Consider the following 22,275-nt stretch of genomic DNA (forward strand, 5'->3'; position numbering starts at 1 on the left):
CTTTGGGCCCTGCGAGTGCCAACGTCCGCTTCCTTTATCTGCATCCCGGCTGGAGCTACAGGTCCTCCCGAGTCTACGCGTCCGCCGTCCGCTGAGACGACTTTCTGTGTCTTCACAGATTACTGCCCTGGCCTCCCCCACACGCGTGTCAGACCCGCTCCCTGCTCCCCACACGCGTCAGACCCACTCCCTGCTCCCCATACGCGTGTCAGACCCGCTCCCTGCTCCCCACACACGTGTCAGACCCGCTCCCTGCTCCCTTCCTCACATGTGTCAGACCCGTTCCCTGCTCCTCACACTAGTGTCAAACCTGCTCCTTGCTCCTCACACGCATGTCAGACCCACTTCCTGCTCCCTTCCTCACACGTGTGTCAGTCCTGCTCCCCCCAACATGTGTTACACCTGCTTCCCCCACACGCGTGTCAGACCCACTCCCTGCCCCCCCACACGTGTCAGACCTGCTCCTCCCTCTTCACACGTGTCAGACCTGCTCCTCCCCACACGCGTGTCACACCTGCTCCTCCCAGCATGTCAGACCCATTCCCTGCTGCTCCTCACACGCATGTCAGACCCACTCCCTGCTCCCTTCCTCACACGTGTGTCACACCTGCTCCCCCCACACGCGTGTCAGACCCACTCCCTGCTCCCCCCCACAGGTGTCAGACCTGCTCCCCCCACATGCGTGTCACACCTGCTCCCCCCACACACGTGTCAGACCCTCTCCCTCCCCCCACATGTCAGACCTGCTCCTCCCTCTTCACATGTGTGTCAGACCTGCTCTCCCCACATGCGTGTCACACCTGCTCCCCCAACACGTGTGTCAGACCCTCTCCCTCCCCCATCAGACCTGCTCCCCCCTCTTCACATGTGTGTCAGACCTGCTCCCCCCACGTGTGTCAGCCTGCTCCCCGCCCCCGTCCGTGTTCCCTCCCTGTCTCCCACGCCCTCCCCCGGGCGTTGCTGTGACGGGCTGTGCTTCTGCTTCTGCTGATCGCAGGTTCACGGAGCTCCTGATGGTCCACTTCGTTCCATCAGCTGGTCATTTTCTTGGTTTCCAGTTCTCTGTCAAATCTTACATTTAACTTGCCCGAACACAGCAAGCACACGTGTGCGATCTCTGCCGTCTGCAGCTCTGCGGGTCTTTCCCACCGTGGTCGTCTCCCGCTCACCGCATTCTAGCCTTCCAGTGAGCACGAGACCTTGTGTAAACAGAAGACAGAGGCCCGCGTGGTCTCCTGCCGGGGCGTGGCCTCCTGCCGGGCGTGGTCTCCTGCCGGGGCGTGGTCACCTGCTCCGGAAGGCGGGGCCAGCGGAAGCCTGGCATCAGCTTAGCCTGTGGACAGCCAGGGGCACTGTTCGATGGCCGGCCCCAGTCTGCAAGCTGCTAAGTGGCCCACAGTCAGCTTCTCCTGTGTGTGTGTGTTTAATATATGTGTATGTATGTGTATATGTGTATGTATGTGGATATGTATGTGTACATATATGTGTATATATTTGGCAGGGTTAGAGACAGAGAGAGGTTTTCCATCCGCTGGTTCATTCCCCAAATGGCTGCAATGGCTGGGGCTGGGCCCGTATGAAGCCAGGAGCCGGGAGCTTCTTCCAGGTCTCCCAGGTGGGTGCAGGGCCCTGGGACTTGGGCCGTCCTCTGCTGCTTTCCCAGGTGCATTAGCAGGGAGCTGGATCAGACGTGGAGCAGCCGGGACTCGAACCTGCACCCATGTGGGAGGCCAGCACTGCAGGCTGCGGCTTTACCCGCTGTGCCCCAGCGCCGGCCCCCTCAGCCAGCTTCTGAGTCCCAAACAGACCCCGCCCCCAGCCCCCCGGTCCTGCGCTGGTGGGGGTGCAGCGGCTGTGACAGGGTGAGGGCTGGGGCTGTGCCCATGACGGCGGTAAGAGCTCTACCTCTTCCGTCTCCTACCTCGCGCGAACTCCCCACGCAGGGCGCACCGCCAGCCCTGCCCGGGCGGCCGCCCTCTGAGGGTTCCCTCGGGACCGTGGGCTGCTCCCGCTCACCGGCAGCTGGGAGCCTGGTTTGAACCCACACCTGGGTGCCGGGCTCCAGGGCCAGGCTGGCCCCAGACGCGTCTAGAAAGCCACTTCCTCTCCCTTCCGGACCTCAGTTCCCGCACACAACGAGAGCACCGCGGTCCCACGCGTGACGTGGGAAGGGACGATGCCGTTCCAGGGACGTGCTGAGGGGGGTGAGCCAGCGCTGTCGGAGGCGGGGTCTGGGGGGTCCTCGGACCTCGGGGAAGGCGCTCGTCAGCAGCAAGAGTGGTGGGCGGCGAGGCGGAGGAGGGCCGGCGGGGAGCTGCCCACAGCGGCCACAGCGCAGGCTCAAGCGTGCAGTCCCTCGGGGCCCAGCTCACATGCACCTGCGTCACGGCCCCGGCCGTCCCTGCGGGGCGCGGGGCACGCACAGTGGAGACGTCGGGGTGCAACCCCGCCAGCGTGGGCACCTCCCACACGAGAGCAAGGGCGTAACCGCGTCGGAAATCGTTGCACGGCGCATGCGCGGTTGGCGCCTTCACCTGAGGCCGTCCACGGGCGCTCAGGAGCTCCGCCCTCCGCTCACCGGGCGCGTTTCTGCGTCACCATCAGGGAGGCGCGGACGGCTGCGTTCATGGGGCCCGGCCCTTCAGGAGCCTGGCACGGCCCTGGACACGGCCCCCATGAGGGACGGGGCCCCCAGGGCTGCAGCCTGGCCCGGCCCCCGGACATGGCCCCCATGAGGGACGGGGCCCCCAGGGCTGCAGCCTGGCCCGGCCCCCGGACACGGCCCCCATGAGGGACGGGGCCCCCAGGGCTGCAGCCTGGCCCGGCCCCCGGACACGGCCCCCATGAGGGACGGGGCCCCCAGGGCTGCAGCCTGGCCCAGCCCCTGGACATGGCCCCCATGAGGGACGGGGCCCCCAGGGCTGCAGCCTGGCACGGCCCCTGGACACGGCTCCCATGAGGGACGGGGCCCCTGGGTGGAGGCCCAGGCGTCTCCAGGGGAATCCAGGGCTGCCAGGGGGCCTGCACGGTGCCCTGTCCTCTCACCAGGGCACGCTGGCCAGAACGGCTCGGGAGGAGGCGGGCAGCGACACTGCCAGTGTCCCGGGCAGGGCTCACCATCTGTTACACACCTGCCGAGGCCTGGCTCAGCACACCCAGGCCCCAGCGAGGTCCCCCCTCTTCCCTGGACAGGGGGGACGCCCCAGGCAACAGGAAACTTTCCCAAAGTGGGTTCCTTGCCACACCTGCCTTCCGAGCTGCTCCAGGAAGCAGGGTTCCTCAGTCAGACAGGCCTGGGGCAGCTCGCAGGCTCTCTGCTACACACCTGGCCCTGTGAGGTTCGTGGCCAGGCTGCGTCAAGGTGTCCACTCTGTTCCGCCCTTTGCTCCGCACAGAAGCATCCAGACGCTGCCGTGCTCTGCGTCCACGGTGCCCACATCGCCAAGTATCCCAGCGGCGCGCGCCTGGGGCATCTGACCCCACGGTGGGGGGCTCGGGGGGCAGGGCCTGGTACCTGTGCTCTCGGTGACCTCCCCAGGCCCACCCGGGGGCAGCTCCTCCACTGGCCCAGGGTCCCGCGGCCCACGGCCAATGCCCACCCCCGCCCCAGCTCCAGGGAGGGCCGAGGGCGACAGTGGACCCTGCTGGCTTCCCACTGCACGCGCAGTGCTTGCCGTGTGGGATCTGGGGGAGACACAGGCTGCAGGGAGCACAGTGCCGGGGCCGGTGAAGCTGGCCTCCCCATCCACCACGCGGGCCCCGCCTCTGGGGAGACGCAGCGGGGCCAGGCGGCGGGGGCTGGGGGTCCTCGCTGGTTTACGGCCTGGGGAGCTCCCCCTCCCCCGCCCTGTCGCTGCTGAGTCAGCCGTGCACCCAGACAGGTGAAGATACGCAGTGTGTGGTGTTCCGGGTAGAAATGTGGGGTCTTGCGGGTGACCCCGTGGGGCTGCCTGTCCTGCCCATGCAGGAGGTGGAGAGGGACCGCGCAGCCTGGCCGCGCGCAGGCGGCGGGATCCCCGGCACATTCCCGCCACCCCCGCCATCAGGTCCACCTGGAAAGCTATGGCAGCTACGCGGCCTTCAAGCTGATGGAGAAGTCTAGCGGCGTCAGTATCGCTTCCTCCTGTAGCATCAGCATTGCCCTGATTAGTTACGTCCCTCTGCCTGCCCTTAAAGTGTACGTGGCCGTGAACAAAGCGGACACGTTCACCGAGCCTTGGCTCCAGGGCGTCTCGTGGAAGAACGCCCTCGCCCCACTCTCCCCGACCGGGGGGGGGGGGGTGCCTCGCAGGATGAGCCCGCAGGGTCTTTGTTCAGAAGCTAAGAACGTCAGGGCCCAGGGCCCGGAACTGAGCGTGGGACTCTGTGCACCTGCCCGGCTCAGCTGCTCGTCATGGGGGCTCGGCCTCAGGGTGGACGGTGGGAAGGTCAGGGGCGCCCGAGGGACACAGCCCCCAGCTGCTGCCTTCCACCCGTAGGGAACCCTGGGCGAGCTTCCGCCCCAGGGACCTCCGGGGGAGGTGAGCGTCTCAGCCAGGCGGTCCCACCCTACCTTGTGTCCGGAGTGCGGGGACGAGGTCTGGGCCACCAGCAGCCGCACCACGGCGTCCCAGCGCTCGGCGGTCTGCCCGTCCCACGCCGTCACCGTGAAGGCCACCTGCTCGGACGGGATTCGCAGCTCCCGGGTGGCGAAGACGGTCCCGTCCGCCCCGACCTTGAAGTCCACGCTGTTGGTCTCATACTGCGTCCTCCTGGTCCCCAGGCAGCTGCTGAACTTGACTGCAAGAGGAGAGGACGGCAGTGAGGCCCGGCCGGCAGCCAGACACGCGTGTAACGTGAGCATGGCGCCTCCCGATCCCCGCCTCTGAGAAAGCCTCGTGTTCTATCTCCGCCCCTTAGGGAGGGAGCCCGAGGCCCCAGCAGAGGTGCGAGGTGGCGCAGGAGCCCCTTCCCCTCGCCCGCACACAGCTGCCCTCCACCTCCATGAACACACCCCTCCTCCAGCCCGGGGCGCCGAGAAACCCTCGCCGCGCCCGCCAGCCGGTGCCGCTGTGTCTCGGCCCTGCTAAGCCCAGAGAAGGAAGAGGGTTCAGAGGCCCCCAGAGGCTGCAGATCGGGGAGCAGAGCTGGGCAAGGCCCGGTGCCCGTGCGCTGGGCAGGCGTGTGGCGCCCCAGTGCCCTCGCTCACTTGGGCACAGCCGAGGCGGCGGCTGCCGGCGACCACGCACTGCTCAGCTCCCGAGACAACGGAGTCCCGGCCCCTCCCCAGGGCTCCGCCGCCACAGCCGTTTGTAACGGCCCCGCTGGGAGAGATGTCCCCAGAGCCGCGGGCACTTTGGGCCACGTCAGTCATTTCTGACACACGTGTCCACCACCTGATGCCTTGGGGAACTACAACAGCCAACAGCCAGGCCACCTTCTGGAATGCAGGCAGAAGCCACGGTGACATCATCTCGCCTTGAAAGAACGTGGGGATCTGAGCAATTATGGCGGGACAAATTACTAGTGATTTCACTGTCACAGCTTACATGATTTAATTATTGCTTTAAAAATGACCAAGGCTACTCGTGGTGCCGCTGGATACAGTGTCCTCCCACCCCTCCCCCACCCTGTCCTTGTCTGCAGCCCTGAGACAACCTGCAGGTGCACCTGCACCGCTGGGAGGCTGCGCTGTGCTGGCTCCCGTTACCGCTGCCGCTACCGCCCCCGTGTGGGCTCCAGAGAAAGCGTTTCCAGTGGGATGAAGCCGGGGGTCCGTCTGCCGGGCCGAGAGCCCCTGAGCTGACTCCAGAACTGCCCTAGGCGGGTTCTGACGGCCGAGGCCGGGGCTGCGGCTCCTAGGAGACCTCCTCCCTCCAGGGGCCGTGGTCCTGCACCTGCCCACGTCACGGGAAACCTCAAACTGCTCTGAGGGCACCGTGCGCCCCAGGGGTGAGCAAATGAAAATCAGCAGCAGACTGAGCGGATCAGGCATCTCTGACCCCGAGCCGTCCCTGGCGCAGGTAAAACGGCAGCCCCGCCTCGCCAGACCTCAGCACGGAATCCACGCTGAGTCCCGTGGTTCTCCAAGAGCAAGTTTCTAATGAAAGTCGTGGGTGGATGTGAGGAGGGCAGGCGCTGCCCTGGTCAGGCGTGGGTGGACGTGGGAGGGCAGATGTTGTTCTGGGGTCAGGCGTGGGTGGACGTGGGAGGGCAGGCACTGCTCTGGGGTCAGGTGTGGGTGGACGTGGGAGGGCAGGCGCTGCCCTGGGGTCAGGCGTGGGTGGACGTGGGAGGGCAGGCGCTGCTCTGGGGTCAGGTGTGGGTGGACGTGGGAGGGCAGGTGTTGCTCTGGTCAGGCGTGGGTGGACGCGAGGAGGGCAGGCGCTGCTCTGGGGTCAGGCGTGGGTGGACGTGGGAGGGCAGGTGCTGCCCTGGGGTCAGGCATGGGTGGACGTGGGGAGGGCAGGCGCTGCTCTGGTCAGGCGTGGGTGGACGTGGGAGGGCAGGCACTGCTCTGGGGTCAGGCGTGGGTGGACGTGGGAGGGTAGGTGTTGCTCTGGGGTCAGGCGTGGGTGGACGTGGGAGGGCAGGCGCTGCTCTGGTCAGGCGTGGGTGGACGTGGGAGGGTAGGTGTTGCCCTGGGGTCAGGTGTGGGTGGACGTGGGAGGGCAGGTGTTGCCCTGGGGTCAGGTGTGGGTGGACGTGGGAGGGCAGGTGTTGCCCTGGGGTCAGGCGTGGGTGGACGTGGGGAGGGCAGGCACTGCTCTGGGGTCAGGCGTGGGTGGACGTGGGAGGGCAGGCGCTGCCCTGGGGTCAGGCGTGGGTGGACGTGGGAGGGCAGGTGTTGCTCTGGGGTCAGTCATGTCCTTGAGATGCCACTGATGCCCGGCAGCTGCGAGAACAAGCCCCTCAGCTGGGCAGCCCCGTGGGGACCGCGGCTCTGGCGGTGACGGTGGCCAGCGGGGAAGGAAGGGCGGGGCCTCCCAAGCCAGGGCTCAGAGCCGCTGGGAGACGAGGGGCCGAGGCTCACGTGAGACCCTCCCCCGACAGGTGCTCGTGCAGCCAGCCACAGAATTCCAGGAATCAATGCGTTTCCTGTCTCTGTCTGACACGAGGACGCTGGCACATGACGCAGCCCAGCATCCGGAGCCACGCCTGGGCCCCCCACCCGACCCCTCACCCCCGAGGTCTGGAAAGTGGCCCTAGAGGGGCCTTCATCCCGGGTCCTGAGCCCGCATGGCCAGGACATAGCAGGAACACGGGGCTGTCACCGGCCACCAACGGTCACCAGTGGTCCAGGGACAAGCGCCGGGACAGCCGGTGCAGGAGAGTCGTCCCTGAGGTCAGAGGGACTCGGCATGGGGTGGCGGCAGTGCCTGTCCCAGTCTCTGCCGAGTCCTGCGGCCTGTGCCTGCTGCCCCGGCACTCTGCGGATGGCTAATTACTTCCACTAATTTTGAACAAATCTGACGGAGGCAGGAAGCCTGGCAGGGAAGACGGTGGATTGAACACCCGCAGCTGAGGCCGCCCAGGCCCCGGCCCCGGCCCGTGGTGGCTGCAGCTCTGCACGGCCATCAGTGCCGAGGACATGGCCTGGAAACTGGGCAGGTGGACACCTGCTGTCCCTACGCTGGGACAACCTCAGCTCGTCCTCCATGTCTCGGGCCAGCCTGCGTGCCCCGCGGGAGGGTGTGTGCCCTCTGTGGGAGGGTACACAGCAGCCTCGTCCATGCCAGTGAGGACCCCTGGGGCTGAGGCCTGGCCCCGGCCCACAGCGGCTGTCCCGGCGCAGGGACTTAACTCTGAAGAATGGGAGTCTGTATGGGGGGAGGTGGCACTGGGCCCCGACACCCACACGCTGGCCGTGTGCGTGGATACCTGCGAGACAGAGTGGGGGTGGCAGGGGCCCTTGGCGAAGGTCGCACAAGGTCATCCACTGCACCGCACCTGTGCAGAATGAGCCACCCTGGACGACCACTTGGGAGGCTCGGTCTCTGTCTTCGGGATGGGTCAGTGGAGCAAGTTCCAGCAGACGGCACCCTGGGGCCACCCTCCGGTGGGGGGTGCCCATGGCACAGCTTCCCGGTCACTTTCCCTCCAGCCAGGGGCCTGGCCTGGTGCCGAGGGTCACCGGTGCCTGGCTGCTCCTCTGCCCCCTTGCTGCTACATGGACAGAGAGCGTGGCCTGTGGCCTCCCGGGCCCACCGTGTCCACGTGCAGGGCCTGGTTCCGTGTCCTCGGGCGCTCTGTTCCCGCTGCCTTTACACCGTGTATCCGCGGCGTGTGGAAGGTGCTGGCATTGACAGCCGGACTCAGGGGAGCTGGGCGGGGCTGAGCCCTGCAAACACAAGAACCGCCTCTCGCGGCCTGTGTTAGAGCCGCCAGCCTCCCTCTCGGTAGCATCTTGTACGTCAGGCCGCAGCTAAAGTAGGGCCACTGCTCCGTCCTGGGGCCACGCCGCCTCGCCCTCACCCTCGCTGCAGCACGTGGCGTGGGGCGGGGGCGGGGGCGGGGAGGAGGGGGTGCCCCCGCAGGTGTCCAGACCCGAGCGGTGCGTTTCCTGCCTGCTCTGGCTTCATCCACCTGGGACTCATGGTTTCCTCTTCCCGGAGCGCACAGGGAGCCCTGCTGGACACACGGCTGGGAGGACAGGATGCGTGGCCCCGAGAGGGCGGCCGGGCAGCTCCTGCACACGCAGGACAGCGACCCCCACGTGTGGAGGCCAGGGGCCACGGGTGGGGGTGGGAAGCAGCACTGGCCTGCCCTGGCCCTCCCTCGTCTGCCCGGGGCCAGGGTGGCCTGGGGCCAGGGGAGCCCTCCTGGGGCTGCCAAGGTAGTGGGGGGGACGGACGACAAACAGGGACGCCAGGAGTTGGCTTGAGTGGTGTGGGAGTCACAGAGGCTGCTGAGGAAGGTCACAGGGACAGGGGCCTGGCGGTACAGGACGGCGGGGGGGGGGGAGACGCACATGCACACACAGGCACACACGTGTGTACACACCCACACGCATGCACACATATGCACACACACAGACATGCACACACGTGCACACGGGTACACATGAGGAGGACCAGGGAGACCCGGGTTCTCGTCCCCTGGGAGGACCAGGGAGACCCGGGTTCTCGTCCCCTGGGAGGACCAGGGAGACCCGGGTTCTCGTCCCCTGGGAGGACCAGGGAGACCCGGGTTCTCGTCCCCTGGGAGGACCAGGGAGACCTGGGTCCTGAACTCTGCAGCTGGTGTGCGGCTGCCTGGCTGGCTGCTCTGGCTCCCGTGAGTCACCGGGCCGGGCTCACGTGCCTGTCCCTGGGGGGAACCCACTCTGTGGGCCACATCTGGTGCAGGTGCGTGGATGGGAGGAGCGGCTGCCTAAGGAACACGTGGGCATATAGGAGGTGGACCAGGCCTGACCCTCCCCCGCAGCAGGGCAGCCCCCGGCGCCCCTCGGGCCACCTGTGCGGGCCGCCAGCAGCCGCCTGTCTGGCTCATCCTCAGCTCCAGTTTGCTGAATCCAAACTCGAGCCTGGACTTCAGCAGCCCGGCTCCCACTGCGGACCCTGGGGCTGGCTGTCCACCGGCAGGAAATGCAAACACCTTTGCTCTCTGAGTCACACCACCTGCACTCCTCGGGGCTCCCCGGTCAGAACCCTCTGTCCAGGCTCGGTCGCAGGGCATATGGCTTGGAAACGTTTGGGGGCTCCCTGGAGGGGGCAGACCCCCCTGGGGTGTCTGAACACCAGGGATGGAAGCTTCTGGGGTCCCTGGAGCCCAGGAGGAGCCCCTCAAGCCAAGCACAGAGCCACACTCAGTGGCTCGGGGTCTGTGGGGGACGTGGACGCAGCCCTGCAACGCGGCAGCTGCGTGGGGGACGCTGGGGCCAAGGGGGCTGAGTGGTCCTGGGGCACTGGAAGCAGCGGAGCCTGGACAGGGCTCCAAGGAGGAGCAGAGGCCCCTCCCTGCAGAGAGCACAGCCCTGGGCAGGGGGCAGTCCCAGGGAGACCTGAGCCACTTTGCCTGGCTGAGCTGGGCCCCCTGAAGCCCCGTGACGACACAGCAGAGGAACCTTCTAGAAAATCAGGGCCGCCTGTGATGCCCCATGGGACCTGTTGGGCCTCGGGGGCACCCGTGCCCGGTCATCACCAGACGTGCTCAGTGATGGGGGAGGGGTCTGCTTAAGCCCCTGTGCAACCCCGGGTGCCCGTGCTTACGCAGTGGCTGTGACGGCTCCGCTTTCTCTGTCCTCGGCCCACCTCCAGGGAAGGGACGCCGTGCCCGGGGCTGGCCACGCAGGGGACCATCCTGGGGGGCTCCTGCCCCTCTATCTGCTCTTGGTGATTCACTCTGCAGCTGGACAGAAGCCAGGCTGGAGGCCATCAGCATCCGCGTCTCGCTGCCCTGGACCCTGGACCCTGACCCCAGGTCCAGGCCTCCCCAGAGAGCAGAGAAGCAGGCGACTGCCCAGAGGCAGTGCAGCAGGTGCCTCCCGCAGGTGCGCGTCTCCCCCTCGCTGTTCCCACACGAATTGTGGTCAAGTTTCCCAGGAGAGCTGCGAGGAAGCCCTGCCAAGTGCATAAAACCTCTGTGACCTTTGCCTCCTGGGCGTCCATCAAAGTCCACACAAAGGACGACGCACCAGGCCTGAGCTTTTTCGGATGAGGTCGACGCTGAGAACCAAGAGGGCGCAGCCTGGCCTGCGGGGGCTCTTCCTCTGACGGGGACCGGCCTGCTCACCCTGCCCGTGTGCGCTGGGGCCAGCCCCACCCTGCCGGCGTGCGCTGGAAGCCGTGAGAGAAAGCTCTGGGCTTCTCTCTGAAATAAGATCGGCCTTCGACGGCTCCTTCCTGCAGCTGGGGGGCCGTGCAGGGACCCCGGGATTCCTCCTCTGCACTTTCCAAGCTGGATGCCCCGGATGCGACCGGCAGTCCCGGCGGCCCCTGTGGAATCCATTTCAGCCACCGACTCCTGGTCCCTGGCCGGCTAATTCTGCTGCTGCTGCCAGCTGAGCCAGGAGGCCCCACGCTGGGCCATGGAGGGGGCCGGGGGCGTCATGCCTGAGTGTGACCTCCCCAGCCCAGGGGCCTCTCCTCTGGGACTCTGGGACAGGCACCAGGTTTCTTTTTCTTTCTTTCTTTCTTTCTTTCTTTCTTTCTTTCTTTCTTTCTTTCTTTCTTTCTTTCTTTCTTTTTTTGGACAGAGTGGACAGTGAGAGAGAGAGAGAGACAGAGAGAAAGGTCTTCCTTTTGCCATTGGTTCACCCTCCAATGGCTGGCGCGCCGCGGCTGGCGCACCGCACTGATCCGATGGCAGGAGCCAGGTGCTTCTCCTGGTCTCCCATGGGGTGCAGGGCCCAAGCATTTGGGCCATCCTCCACTGCCTTCCCGTGCCACAGCAGAGAGCTGGCCTGGAAGAGGGGCAACCGGGACAGAATCTGGCGCCCCGACCAGGACTAGAACCCGGTGTGCCAGCGCCGCAAGGCAGAGGATTAGCCTAGTGAGCTGTGGCGCCAGCCAGGCACCAGGTTTCAGGCTCCTACCCTGGGGAACAGCTCCGCCCCCTGCCCCAGCTTTGTGCAACCTTTGCATTTTATTGGAAAACTTTAATCAAGAGTCCAGAAAGGTCAGGATTAACATTTCCCAATGAGAAACAAGCTAAAGCCACTCTGTGTAGACGGCGTGAAAACGAGAAATGGACAAGAACAAGAAGTCCCCCTGGCACAGAGGATGAAAGGCACATGGCTCCCATGGGGTTGACCAGATGGCCACACGCCGGTCGACCAGACGGCTGCATGACTCGCAGCATGGGCATGGGGGGCTCCTGGGGGAACGCAGGGTGGGCGTTCAGGGGCTGTGGTTCCCCCAGCCTCGCTCCTCCCTTTCCCACCGGTTCTCTGAGGAACACGCGGCATCACCTGCTTGCAACCGCGAAGCCGCATCCCCGCCTTCTGCCCAGCCCCACTCGGAAACGCCACTGCCACAGGCTCCTGTTCACGGACCACAGCCACGCCCTCCCAGGCCACGCCCTCCCAGGCCACGCCCACCCTGCACAATGCAGCTGCCACTTCCCCCTGCCATTGCCTGTGTTTATTGCTCCCCAGCGGGGGGTCCCTGCAGGATCTCTGTGCACTGCACAGGAGGGAGAAGACGGTGACCAAAGCCCTTGTGCCTGTGCCAGGGGCCCTGTGTGGTCCCTGGGGAGGCCTGGGGCACTTCCAGCCTCCTGGGGCCCTGGTGGGTCTGTGGGCACCCCCGCCCCCGGCCAGAGTATAAACCAGCATGGGGGACGCTGCCCCTCCCCCCCACCATGGTGGTGCAAGGGCCTGACGCCGTCTCGCAGGACAGGCGAGGCGGGTCGGCGGGACGTGAGGGCCCGTCTGCATTGTCAGAAGCTGACGGATGCAGATCAAGACACCAAATTTCAACCAAACGGAACAGCGGATTAATCACAAACCCTTCAAAGGAAACAGAACCCGGCGAGGCAGACACAGACTCCGGGCTAAGATTCCGTGCCTGTGCTGCACCCTCGGATCTACGGGAAAGTGTGGAATCACACACAGCTGCTCGCCTCCCACTCACGCGGAGGGCTCGGAATCCGGGCCATGCCTGCAGGGCCGGCCGCGAGACACAGGTGCAGACTCGAACCCCAGGGAGCCGCGGGGGCTGCACCGGTGGCAGCGCTCCCTCTCCTTGGTGGAGCCGGCTCTGCAGGACTTGGAGGATGAGGACCCCTCGTTGCTGCTGTTGGCTTCACCCCACGCACCTCCACGCAGCTCCCACCCTGGGCGCATACGGGGCCGGGCTCACGGACCGGCTGGCCACGAGCCACGCTCGGCGCATCGCTCTCCCTGGAGCTGAGTTTGCCGGGCTGGGTCCTGCAGGGAGGGCGACCGGGCTCCGCTGTGCCTCGGCCGCTTCCCGGCAGGTTCTGAGCGCAGGAATCGCCCGGTGAGACGGAAGGGGAAGGCGAGATGAGAGTAAGGAAGAGGCTTTCTCCCCGTGGCCCAACCTCTGCCCAGCAAAATTCGCTTCCCTTCAGGGAGGAGGGCTTCGTCCAGACCTCCCCCTGGCGGGGGTCCGCCCCCTGCTGCCCGCTGCCCCCTGCTGCAGGAACAAGCAGGCTGATGCTCCGCCAGGCTGAGCGGACGCTGAGTTTGCCTGAGCAGAGCCTGTTCCTTTGGGATAAAAATCAAACTCGCGGCACTTGGAGGCAGGTTTCTTTTGATCGGTGGAAACAGCATTTGGGATTTGCCAGCTGCGGAACTGAACCAGCAAAGACAAGGCCAACCCCTGAGTGTGGCCCAGGGCCGGGCTGGGCCAAGAGCTTCCTGCTGCAGTCCCCCCAGCTCTGGGCTCGCCACTGGTGTTCTCCTTTGGCTGTGGCCACTGTGGACCGACTGGCGTCTGCCGTGCACGGCTGGAACACAGCTCACAGCGCAGGGGGCTGACAGACGGACGCCCGGGCACTGGCTGCACTCCAGCGACGGGGCATTCCTTGGTCATCTGGAGGCCACGGGGGGCCCAGCTGCACCCACCTTTCCACCCTGACCTGTGGTGGCTGGAGCCCTGGTGCTCACAGCGCTGGACACGGACATGACAGCCACGGAGACACGCAAGGCCAGGCCACGTGAGAGCCACCGGCACTGTTAGGGTGGACTCCGTCCCACTCCGTGGCCCCCTTTCCACCTGCACAATTCGAGTCTTGGGTCCTTGCCTCTGTTGTACTGGAAACCTTTGTCTGGTCAGCGTGGCCAGGGGCTCCCCTCCAGCTCCAGTGTGGACAACCAGCAGCCGGGCCTCTGCTGACCCCTTCACCCGCCCTGTCACTGCTGTTTCCAGCTGTCCCCGTCCGTCTGCTGTCTGTCCCCCGCACCTGGGCGCTTTCAGCCTTGCTCAGTCGTCCTGCTCCCACCAGCAGCCAGAGCACAGATCGGGAACTGGAAGTGGAGGGGGCACCTCGCAGAGGGCCGTCGGGTGGCCTCAGATGTCCAGACCTCCACGCCTCAGCTTGTTCATCTGCGGAATGGGTGCCATGCACTGCCCAGCACCCAGTGAGACCCACAGGGCGGGCAGCGGTTAGGCCTCTGCCTGGGACACTGCATCCCATAAGCGATGCCTGGTCTGAGTCTGGCTCCCCTGCTCCCAACCCAGGTTCCTGCTAATGCACACCTTGGCAGCAGGGACGGCTCACGCGCTCGGGTCCCTGCCACGCAAGCGGGAGCCTCCCCCCTCCCTCTCCCCTCTCCCTCCCCCTCCCTCTCCCCCTCCCCCTCCCTCTCTCTCCCTCCCCCTCCCCCTCCCCTCTCCCTCTCTCCCTCCCTCTCCCCTCTCCCTCTCTCCCTCCCTCTCCCCTCTCCCTCTCCTTCTGCCTCTCTCTCCCTCCCTCTCCCCCTCCCTCTCCCCTCTCCCTCTCTCTCCCTCCCTCTCCCCCTCCCCTCTCCCTCTCTCTCCCTCCCTCTCTCTCCCTCCCTCTCCCCCTCCCTCTCCCCTCTCCCTCCCCCTCCCCCTCCCTCTCCCTCTGCCTCCCCCTCCCTCTCCCTCTGCCTCTCCCTCCCTCCCTCTCCCCCTCCCTCTCCCCTCTCCCTCTCTCTCCCTCCCTCTCCCCCTCCCTCTCCCCTCTCCCCTCTCCCTCTGCCTCTCTCTCCCTCCCTCTCCCCCTCCCTCTCCCCCCCTCCCCCTTTCCCTCTCCCTCTCCCTCCCCCCTCCTTCTCTCTCCCTCCCTCCCTCTCCCTCTCCCTCTCTCTCTCTCTAGCTCTGCTTTTCAAGTAGGTATAAATAAACAAGCATAAATAACGAGTCCCTAAGGGGACAGGGGCAGGTGTGCACGTCCCAAGGGCCCCAAGGCAGGCTGGGCTCTAACTCGGGGGCTTGGGCGGCCTCTGCGCTCGCCGCTCTGTGGCCAAGCGTCCCTCCCTGCTGACACGCTGGACATGGTTTGCAGCCACCACTCTCTCTGCCTCTGTCCAGCTGTCACTCAGCCACTCCTGCCCTGGAGCTAACCCAGGCGAGAGGTGTCCACTTGGTTTCCTGAGGCCAAGGGCGTGCTTGTGGGGCTGGCGCTGTGGCGTAGTCGGTTAAGCTGCCGCCTGCAGTGCTGGCATTCCACGTGGACGCCAGTTCAAGTCCTGGCTGCTCCACTTCCGATCCAGCTCCCTGCTGATGGCCTGGACAAGCAGCAGAAGACGGACCAAGTGCTTGGGCCCCTGCGCTTGCGTAGGAGACCTGGAGGAAGCTCCTGGCTCCCGGGATTGGACTGTTGCAGCTCTGGCCATTACGGCCATTTGGGGAGTGAACCAGGGGGTGGAAGACCTCTCCACCCCCCCCCCCTTCCTTTCTCTAACTCTCTCAAATAAATAAACACTTAAAAAAATAAAAAGGACGTGCTTGGCTGAGACTCAGCACCAGGCCTGGGCCCACACTGCTGCCCCCTCAGCCTGCTCCCCCGTCTCTCCAGGCCGGGGGTCCCACCGCTGCCCCCACCGCTGCCCCCACCGCTGCCCCCTCCACACCTCCCCTCTCTGATGTTCATCTTGGGCTCCATTTCCATTTTAAGACCTAAGACCCCGTGAAGGCGGTGGGAGCCGCGGATACTGGGAGAGGGGGGTGGGAGCCGCGGATACTGGGAGAGGGGGGTGGGAGCCGCGGATACTGGGAGAGGGGGGTGGGAGCCGCGGATACTGGGAGAGGGGGGTGGGAGCCGCGGATACTGGGAGAGGGGGTGGGTGACGGGGGCAGGACTTGGCAGTAGGGTTGGTGACAGTACCAACCTCCAGAGTTGACAACGTGGACGGAAGGGAAGCTGTTGTATTGTGGTCAGCTTCAGGGCGTGGGCGCGCCGTGGGGGGGCGGTGCCCCCTCTCCCCTGGCCGTGGCTGTCAGCAGCAAGGTGACCACGCTGGAGGCGTGGCTTCACAGCCTTGTGTCTGCCCCCGGGAACCGCGGCTGCTTTGATCTCCTAGGGCGAGCGGTGAACGTGTGCACCTATTTCTGCACCACAGAAATTTATCTTCCACACCCGCTTCCTGCCTTATGTGGGGAGCTGCAGGGAAGACGGATTGGGCTGCCAGTCTCCCGAAGGCGCTGGCGGCCTCTCCCGCTCCTGGGTGGCACGGTGGCACGGGCAAGGTGACATTTCACTTCGCTTTTGTCAGCACTCGCCCCAGCTGCCGGTGTCTGGAGAGGGAGTGGCCCAGGTGTGCCTCGGCGGGGCCCTTCTCACACCAAAGGTGATGAACTCACCCCGGGGACGCCGGTGCCCACGGAGCAGTTTCCAGGGAACTCCAGTTCCCATTGCAGCCGGCAAGGCAAGGATGATTTGAGTGTTTCCTCCTGCTGTCCGTCAGTGGACAGGAGGGACGCAACTCCAGAGAGTGAGGTGCGATTGAAGCTGCAAGGGCCAGCGTGGCCGGGGGACCGGGCAGGTGATCCGAGGGACAGAGGGACAGGAGGGATGGGGCAGGCTGCAGGACCCCCAGTAGTGGGGTGGGTGGAGCAGGCCACACGTGGTCCCCGCACAGTGGGGTGGGCAGAGAGGCTGCACATGGACCCCTGCGCAGCCGTATGGACAGAGCACAGACCCAGGACCCACAGAGGGCAGCAACATTGTGGACACAGGAGGCGGGGGCAGCCCCTGGCAGCCTCTGAGACACCGGGAGCCTCCAGGGGACAGGGACCGGGACCGGGAGGGTGACTTGTGTCTTCACTGATCGGCCTGGACACCGGGGCCCGTGGCTCTCCCCACGTCTGCCAGCCCTGGTGCCCACCTGGCCAGCGTCTCCCCACTCCAGGGAGGCTCAGCTTGTCTGAACTGCACCGGCTCCCGGCCTTGCTGACTCCCACACCCCCTTCCTGCCCCGGCAGCCAGCACTGGCTCCCACACACACACCACGGACACCACGGACGTCCTGCCGGAGCCTCCGGCTTGCTGGGAGTACAGCCTGGCCCGCCCCCGCGGCTGTGGGCTGCAGGTCTGCACCAGGCTCCCCCTCCCACGACTCCCAGAGCTCGCATGTCCTCTCCTGCATTTTTCTTTCTGTTTCAGGGCGAATGTCGCCTCCGCGGAGCTGCCTCCTGTGACCCCGGTTGGCAGTAAGCCCCGCCCAGCACGGCAGGCTCAGCCCCGCCGTCCCTCAGCGCCCCCTGCTGGGGGCGGCCGTGTGGACTGTCCACACAGCAGTGAGCATCTGCCCTGTGCATGGGCGGGACTTCCTGGGGTACAGCCACATCTGATCATTCCCTCTCCCCCAGGGACCATCTGAGCTGAGCAGGGGCCATGGGGCGGGTGTGGGGGGAAGCCCAGGACCAGGGTCTCACCCAGGCTGGTTGTGACGGGCCTCTCAGGGGACAGAGGTGGGCTTGCTGGCTGGGCAGCTCACGTTCCTCACCTGGTCCTTGGTTTCCCCACCTGCTGGGTGCCAGGAAGAGACGAGGGACAGAGGCAGAGGGAGGGGGCCGCGTGCGCCTGCACCAGGGGACAAGTGTGCACTCCTACGCGTGGGAGGGTCCAGGTGAGCCACACAGGTGCCGGCCACTTGGCACGCTCTCCTCCCCTGGCCAGGCAGGCACATGGGCAGCCTCGTCCCCTCCCCTCCCCAGGCCCCTGAGCACCCGGCCACGAGGCAGCCTCACTGCCGGCGGCTGCCCCAGCCCCCGCTCCCGGCCCGTTCGGCTGGAATTCATCCGGCATCTGCCCCAGTGTCTCCGAGCAGCCTTCCCGGGACGTCGGAGCCGCGCCTGACGCCGGCGGGAGCGGCCAGGACAGATGGTTTCCTAATTAACGGAGCAGCACAACCTGGGCGTCTCCAGCCGCCTGCCACCAGGAGCGATCGCCTGCAGCTCAGGAAGCCAGAGGAGTCTGGAAGATTCCAGCGCGCCTCTGCCCCCCGCCGCGTCCGCTGCTCTCCACGTACGGCTCAGAGCCGGTCTGGATCTGGAGAACTCGGGGTGGGGAGGTCTGGGGACCCCAGCTGACCGGCGAATGCTCATCTCGACGCTCTGCCCTGGCCCCGACGCCCACAGAGGGGAGGGGGCTCCGATGCCCTGGCAGCCCCCGCGTGGGCCCCGCTCCTAACAGATGAGGCTTTCACAAGGAACTTCGCTCTGGGAAAATCCCAAATCCTGGGAGCTGCAGACCGAGGAGAGGCCCCGCTCCCCCGATGGGTCACAGCGTCCCCAAGACAGGTCACCAGACAAACGGAGTCGTCTCGGGGCAGAGAAGCGCAGCACGGCCCTCTGGGTGCCACGCGTGGGGGGGCGAGTCAGTGACGACCCGTCGGCGGTGGCGGGCGTTCCTGCCCTGCGGGAGAGGTGGGCGGGGTGAAGCAGAGTGGGGTCACCAGGTCCCCCCCACAGGGTGGTGGGAGGGCAGCAGCCATCTTGGTGGGGGGGTTCTGTCTAGAGTGGAAGACGCTGGTGTGGCCCCCGTAGAGCTGCCTTCCGGACGTCCATATCCTGCCGACTGACCCTGGACGAGAGGCCTGACGGCTCTGATGCGCGACTGCCTCTTTGGCAAAGTGGAAATTGCCGGAGAATTCCCCCTGGGGACCCAGAGAGTGATTGACAGATGGTAGGCGGAGCCTTCCCAAACAGGGTCACTCAGGTCTCTTTATTCCTCAGCCCCTCTGATGGGCCACTGCCCTCCCCCCCATGCACACGGACAGAGATGAGGGCCGGGAGGGGCAGAGGGAGGCCAGGAGGGATGGGTCCAGGAGCGTGGGCGGGGTGGGCTGGACAGGGGAATCCAGCTACCAGGAACTCCGACTTGGGCTCGGCTGACGTCTGTGTCTGCTGGGGACACAGCGTGTGTGGAGAGAAACCCCGAACCCCAGACCCTTACAGATGGAGCCCCGAACAGCCCCCGACACCGCGGTGGCCGCGCTGAGCCCGGTGCCGGTTCCTCCCTGAAGGGGCAGTGCCCCCCACCACTGGGGAGTGTGGCCCCACCTGGCCTCCCCAGCCCCTGCCAGGGTCCTGCTTGAGTCTGCGAGTGGCTGTGCCCGGGACTCCGACCCACTGGGAACTGTGGTGCCCCTCCCGCCTCGCCTCCCTGGTGTCTGGATCAGGGCGGGGCTGGCAGAGCTGGGCTCCGTGGGCCCTGGGGGGAGAGAATGTGCCCCGCAGCCTCCCCCACCCCGCAGAGCCCCTGGCTGGGGCCTAGCAAAGCTCCGGCGACCCCTCTGGGACATGGCTCTGCTTCTCCACGGCACTGAGCCCTTTCTCTGCCTCCAGCCAGCAAACCTGGCTGTGCTGCCCCGTCTGCCTGGCCCAGGGAGAGGAAGGAGGGGCGTCGGGGTGGCCGGGCCCCTGCGTGCTCAGAGTGGGCTGGGGGTGTGAGGGTGCCGGAGGAGCTCCCCGACCCCAGGAGATCTCCGGAGAGCTGGGCTTGAGGACGCACGGAGGGCAGGGCACAGCTGGGCCCCAGCTCCCAGGAAGGTGGTTCCTTCCTCGGCCCCGCCCCGCTCCAGAGAGGGGCGTGGCTCCCCCCCAGACCCTCCTTCCCACTTCCCACAGCCCCGCCCCCTCGGTCTGGGTTCAAGGGTCAGCTTCCTTGACCGACGCGGATCTAACACGGTTGAGTTTTGCTCCGTCCCAGGTCCCATGCAGATCGGTCCGCACTCGGATCGACCGACGCCTGTTCCTGAAACCTGGCGGCCAAGGCCCACGGCGCCCCGAGTCCCTCCCGGCCGTTTCCACGCCAGCGTCCGGCCGCCGGCTTACACCGTCCTAATCTGCGGAGAGGAACACTGCTCGCCTGCCTTGTCACAGACCCTGGAGGATATTGTTAAAGGAGACTCACAGGGCAGGGGGCTAAAGGATGAAGAAAAGAGCAGGGCTGGACATCGAATCGTGGCCTTGGCTTTACAGCTCCAAACCTACAGTCCTCAAAGCACCCCAGAGATTCTGGGGCAGCCGCCGGGCCCCCCCGCCTGCACGGCTCACAGCAGAAGAACCTGAACGCCCGCAGGGAGGCAGCCGCAATCTCTCCAGCGTCTGCCAGGAGTCGGCGCTGGGGACGCCCTGGAGCACTCGCCCTGTGCTGGCCTCGGCTGGACACTGGCACAGCTGGGCGGGCACAACAGGGATCCCGACAGTGTCCACCCAGCTGTGTCCTCACACCACATGGTCTCTGATGCAGGATGGAGGGCACGCACCGCCCACCTGGGAGAGGGGCTGCGGGGCCCGGACCTTTGTGTGGGGAGACAGCTCCTGGGCCCAGGCCTTGGGGGGGGGGGACGCCTGCCTCCTGCCCCGTGCCCAGCCCCGGCATCCATTCCCCAATGCCACCTGCTAAGCCGGCCAGACCTCACGCTCACCCACATGCCTGTGCCACGCTCCCACCATGCACCTGCTGCGGGGCTCCCCAGGAAACCGGAAGTGTCTCCCGCCAGTCCCTGCAGAGATCATAACAGGGCAGACCGCAGAGCTGTGAGTGGGAGGCGAGTGGGCCTCAGGGCAGCCTGTGGAGCCACGCGCTGCTCACACGGGACAGCAGGGTGCCTGCCCACACCCCTGGGCCTTCTGACACGGCATCACGGGGAGGGAAGGTGTGTTTTTCTCCACTGGGAACCCAGCGCATGAATTAAGATCCAGGCACTGCCCTTCGGTCTACAGTAGGGAAGGCACGTCTCAGAGCCCTGGTGTGACTGGACTTCCTCCGCTGACGCGGACACACACACGCACGCGGTGTTTTCTGCCGGGCGGTACGGCCGCGTCTATGAAGGGCATCGTAAAAGCCGCGCACAGCGACGCAGCAGCTCTGCCTTCAGAATGCGGCTCAGGGAGGAAACACGCGGCAGAGCAGGGTGTTTGTCACCACATCTCCCAGCGCATCCCGAAGAATCAGAAATGACCCAAACATCGGTCCCAAGGGCCAGGCACAGCTCACGGCTCCCACGAGCCTGGGCTGACGGTGGGCCGGCAGGCAGGTCCACTCCCGAGTAACAGGAGGACCCACACCCGTCCACACGCCCAGGAAGGCACGGAGGCCACGCTGCCTGCCGCGGTCTCAGTGGTCCTGCACGGCCGCTGGGAGTGCACTGGTCCCTCCCCGCCTCGGAGCACAGCCTGTCTTTGAGGTCTCACCGCCACCAATGCCACAGACGAGGGATCGAAGAGGCGCGACTCCTGCCTGCACATGTTTGCGACGATGGTGCCTCCGGCTAAGGAGACAGTGTACTGAGAACGTGCCCAGACCACAGAACCCTGGAAGACAAACGGCACAGAGCAGAACCAGGAGTGTGGGTGGCGCCTGCAGCAGGGTCGACCAGATGCCTGTCTCCTCCTGGGGGAAGCCGCGCCTGCAGCAGGGTCGACCAGATGCCCGTCTCCTCCTGGGGGAAGCCTAGTCCAGTGCAAGTCCAAACTCCAACCCTGTAGAACTCTGGCACCAGCCACGGTTCTGTACTCCCAGGCAAACCAGGCCTCCATCTGTGCTGTCCATCACCAGGAACGCTGTCACGGGGCCCGACGCTGGGCCTGGGCAGGATCTGAGGCCACTTAAGGAAATAAGTACAGGGGAACCCCTGTGAACATCTGAGTGAAATGAACCTCACCCCGTGAGGAGGCTGAGCTAACGGTCTGTGTCTGGGGAAAACACTACTTGTTTCTGAATTACCAGCACTGGAGACCTGCAATTATATTACCTTTGAGCACAGAAATGAGGCGCGAACCAGTGCATGGCGGTCGCCTACGCGGCCGACGTGCGGTTGTCTCACGGTGGGGGCTCGTGCACCTGCCTGGCCCCTCACGGCCACCCTGCTGCTCGGCTCAGCGCGGTTTTGAAAAGAAAACGATAAACTACTTAGCAGTGCAAGGCCCCGGCTAATTTATTTTAAGAATATTTATTTATCTGAGAGGCAGAGTTAGAGAGAGAGAGAGAGAGAGAGAGAGAGAGGTCTTCCATCTGCTGGTTCACCCCCTAAATGTCTGCAACGGCCAGGGCTGGGCTGACTCTATGCCAGGAGCCAGGAGCTTCTTCCAGGTCTCCCACACGGGTGCAGGGGTCCAAGCACCTGGGCCATATTCCACTGCTTTCCCAGGCCACAGCAGAGAGCTGGACTGGAAGAGGAGCAGCCAGGACTCGAACCAGCGCCCATATGGGATGCCGGCACAGTGAGGCTTAACCTGCTACACCGCAGCGCCAGCCATGCCTGGCTAATGTGGGGTAACCAGATTCGTGGTGCTGGCGGCCAGCGCTTCTTCAGCTTCCGATGTGCCGGCACCTGCCAGCGTGCTCCACAAGCTCCGGGAGACCGTGTGACGTGGGAAACCGTGTGCGCGTTCAGAACGCTGGCGCAGACCA

The 22,275-nt window shown here is 65.9% G+C and overlaps 1 protein-coding gene across 1 annotated transcript in view; it reads right to left on the minus strand.

The window, feature by feature from the left end:
• CDH4 (cadherin 4) overlaps positions 1-22,275 on the minus strand; it is a 326,582-nt gene that overhangs the window by 88,192 nt on the left and 216,115 nt on the right. The window contains exon 3 of the mRNA XM_070051648.1: positions 4,553-4,779. Coding sequence (XP_069907749.1) covers positions 4,553-4,779 — 227 coding nt within the window. The remainder of the gene's footprint in view (positions 1-4,552; positions 4,780-22,275) is intronic.

This window comes from Oryctolagus cuniculus, chromosome 11 (genome assembly GCF_964237555.1).
Source record: "Oryctolagus cuniculus chromosome 11, mOryCun1.1, whole genome shotgun sequence".
NCBI lineage: Eukaryota > Metazoa > Chordata > Mammalia > Lagomorpha > Leporidae > Oryctolagus > Oryctolagus cuniculus.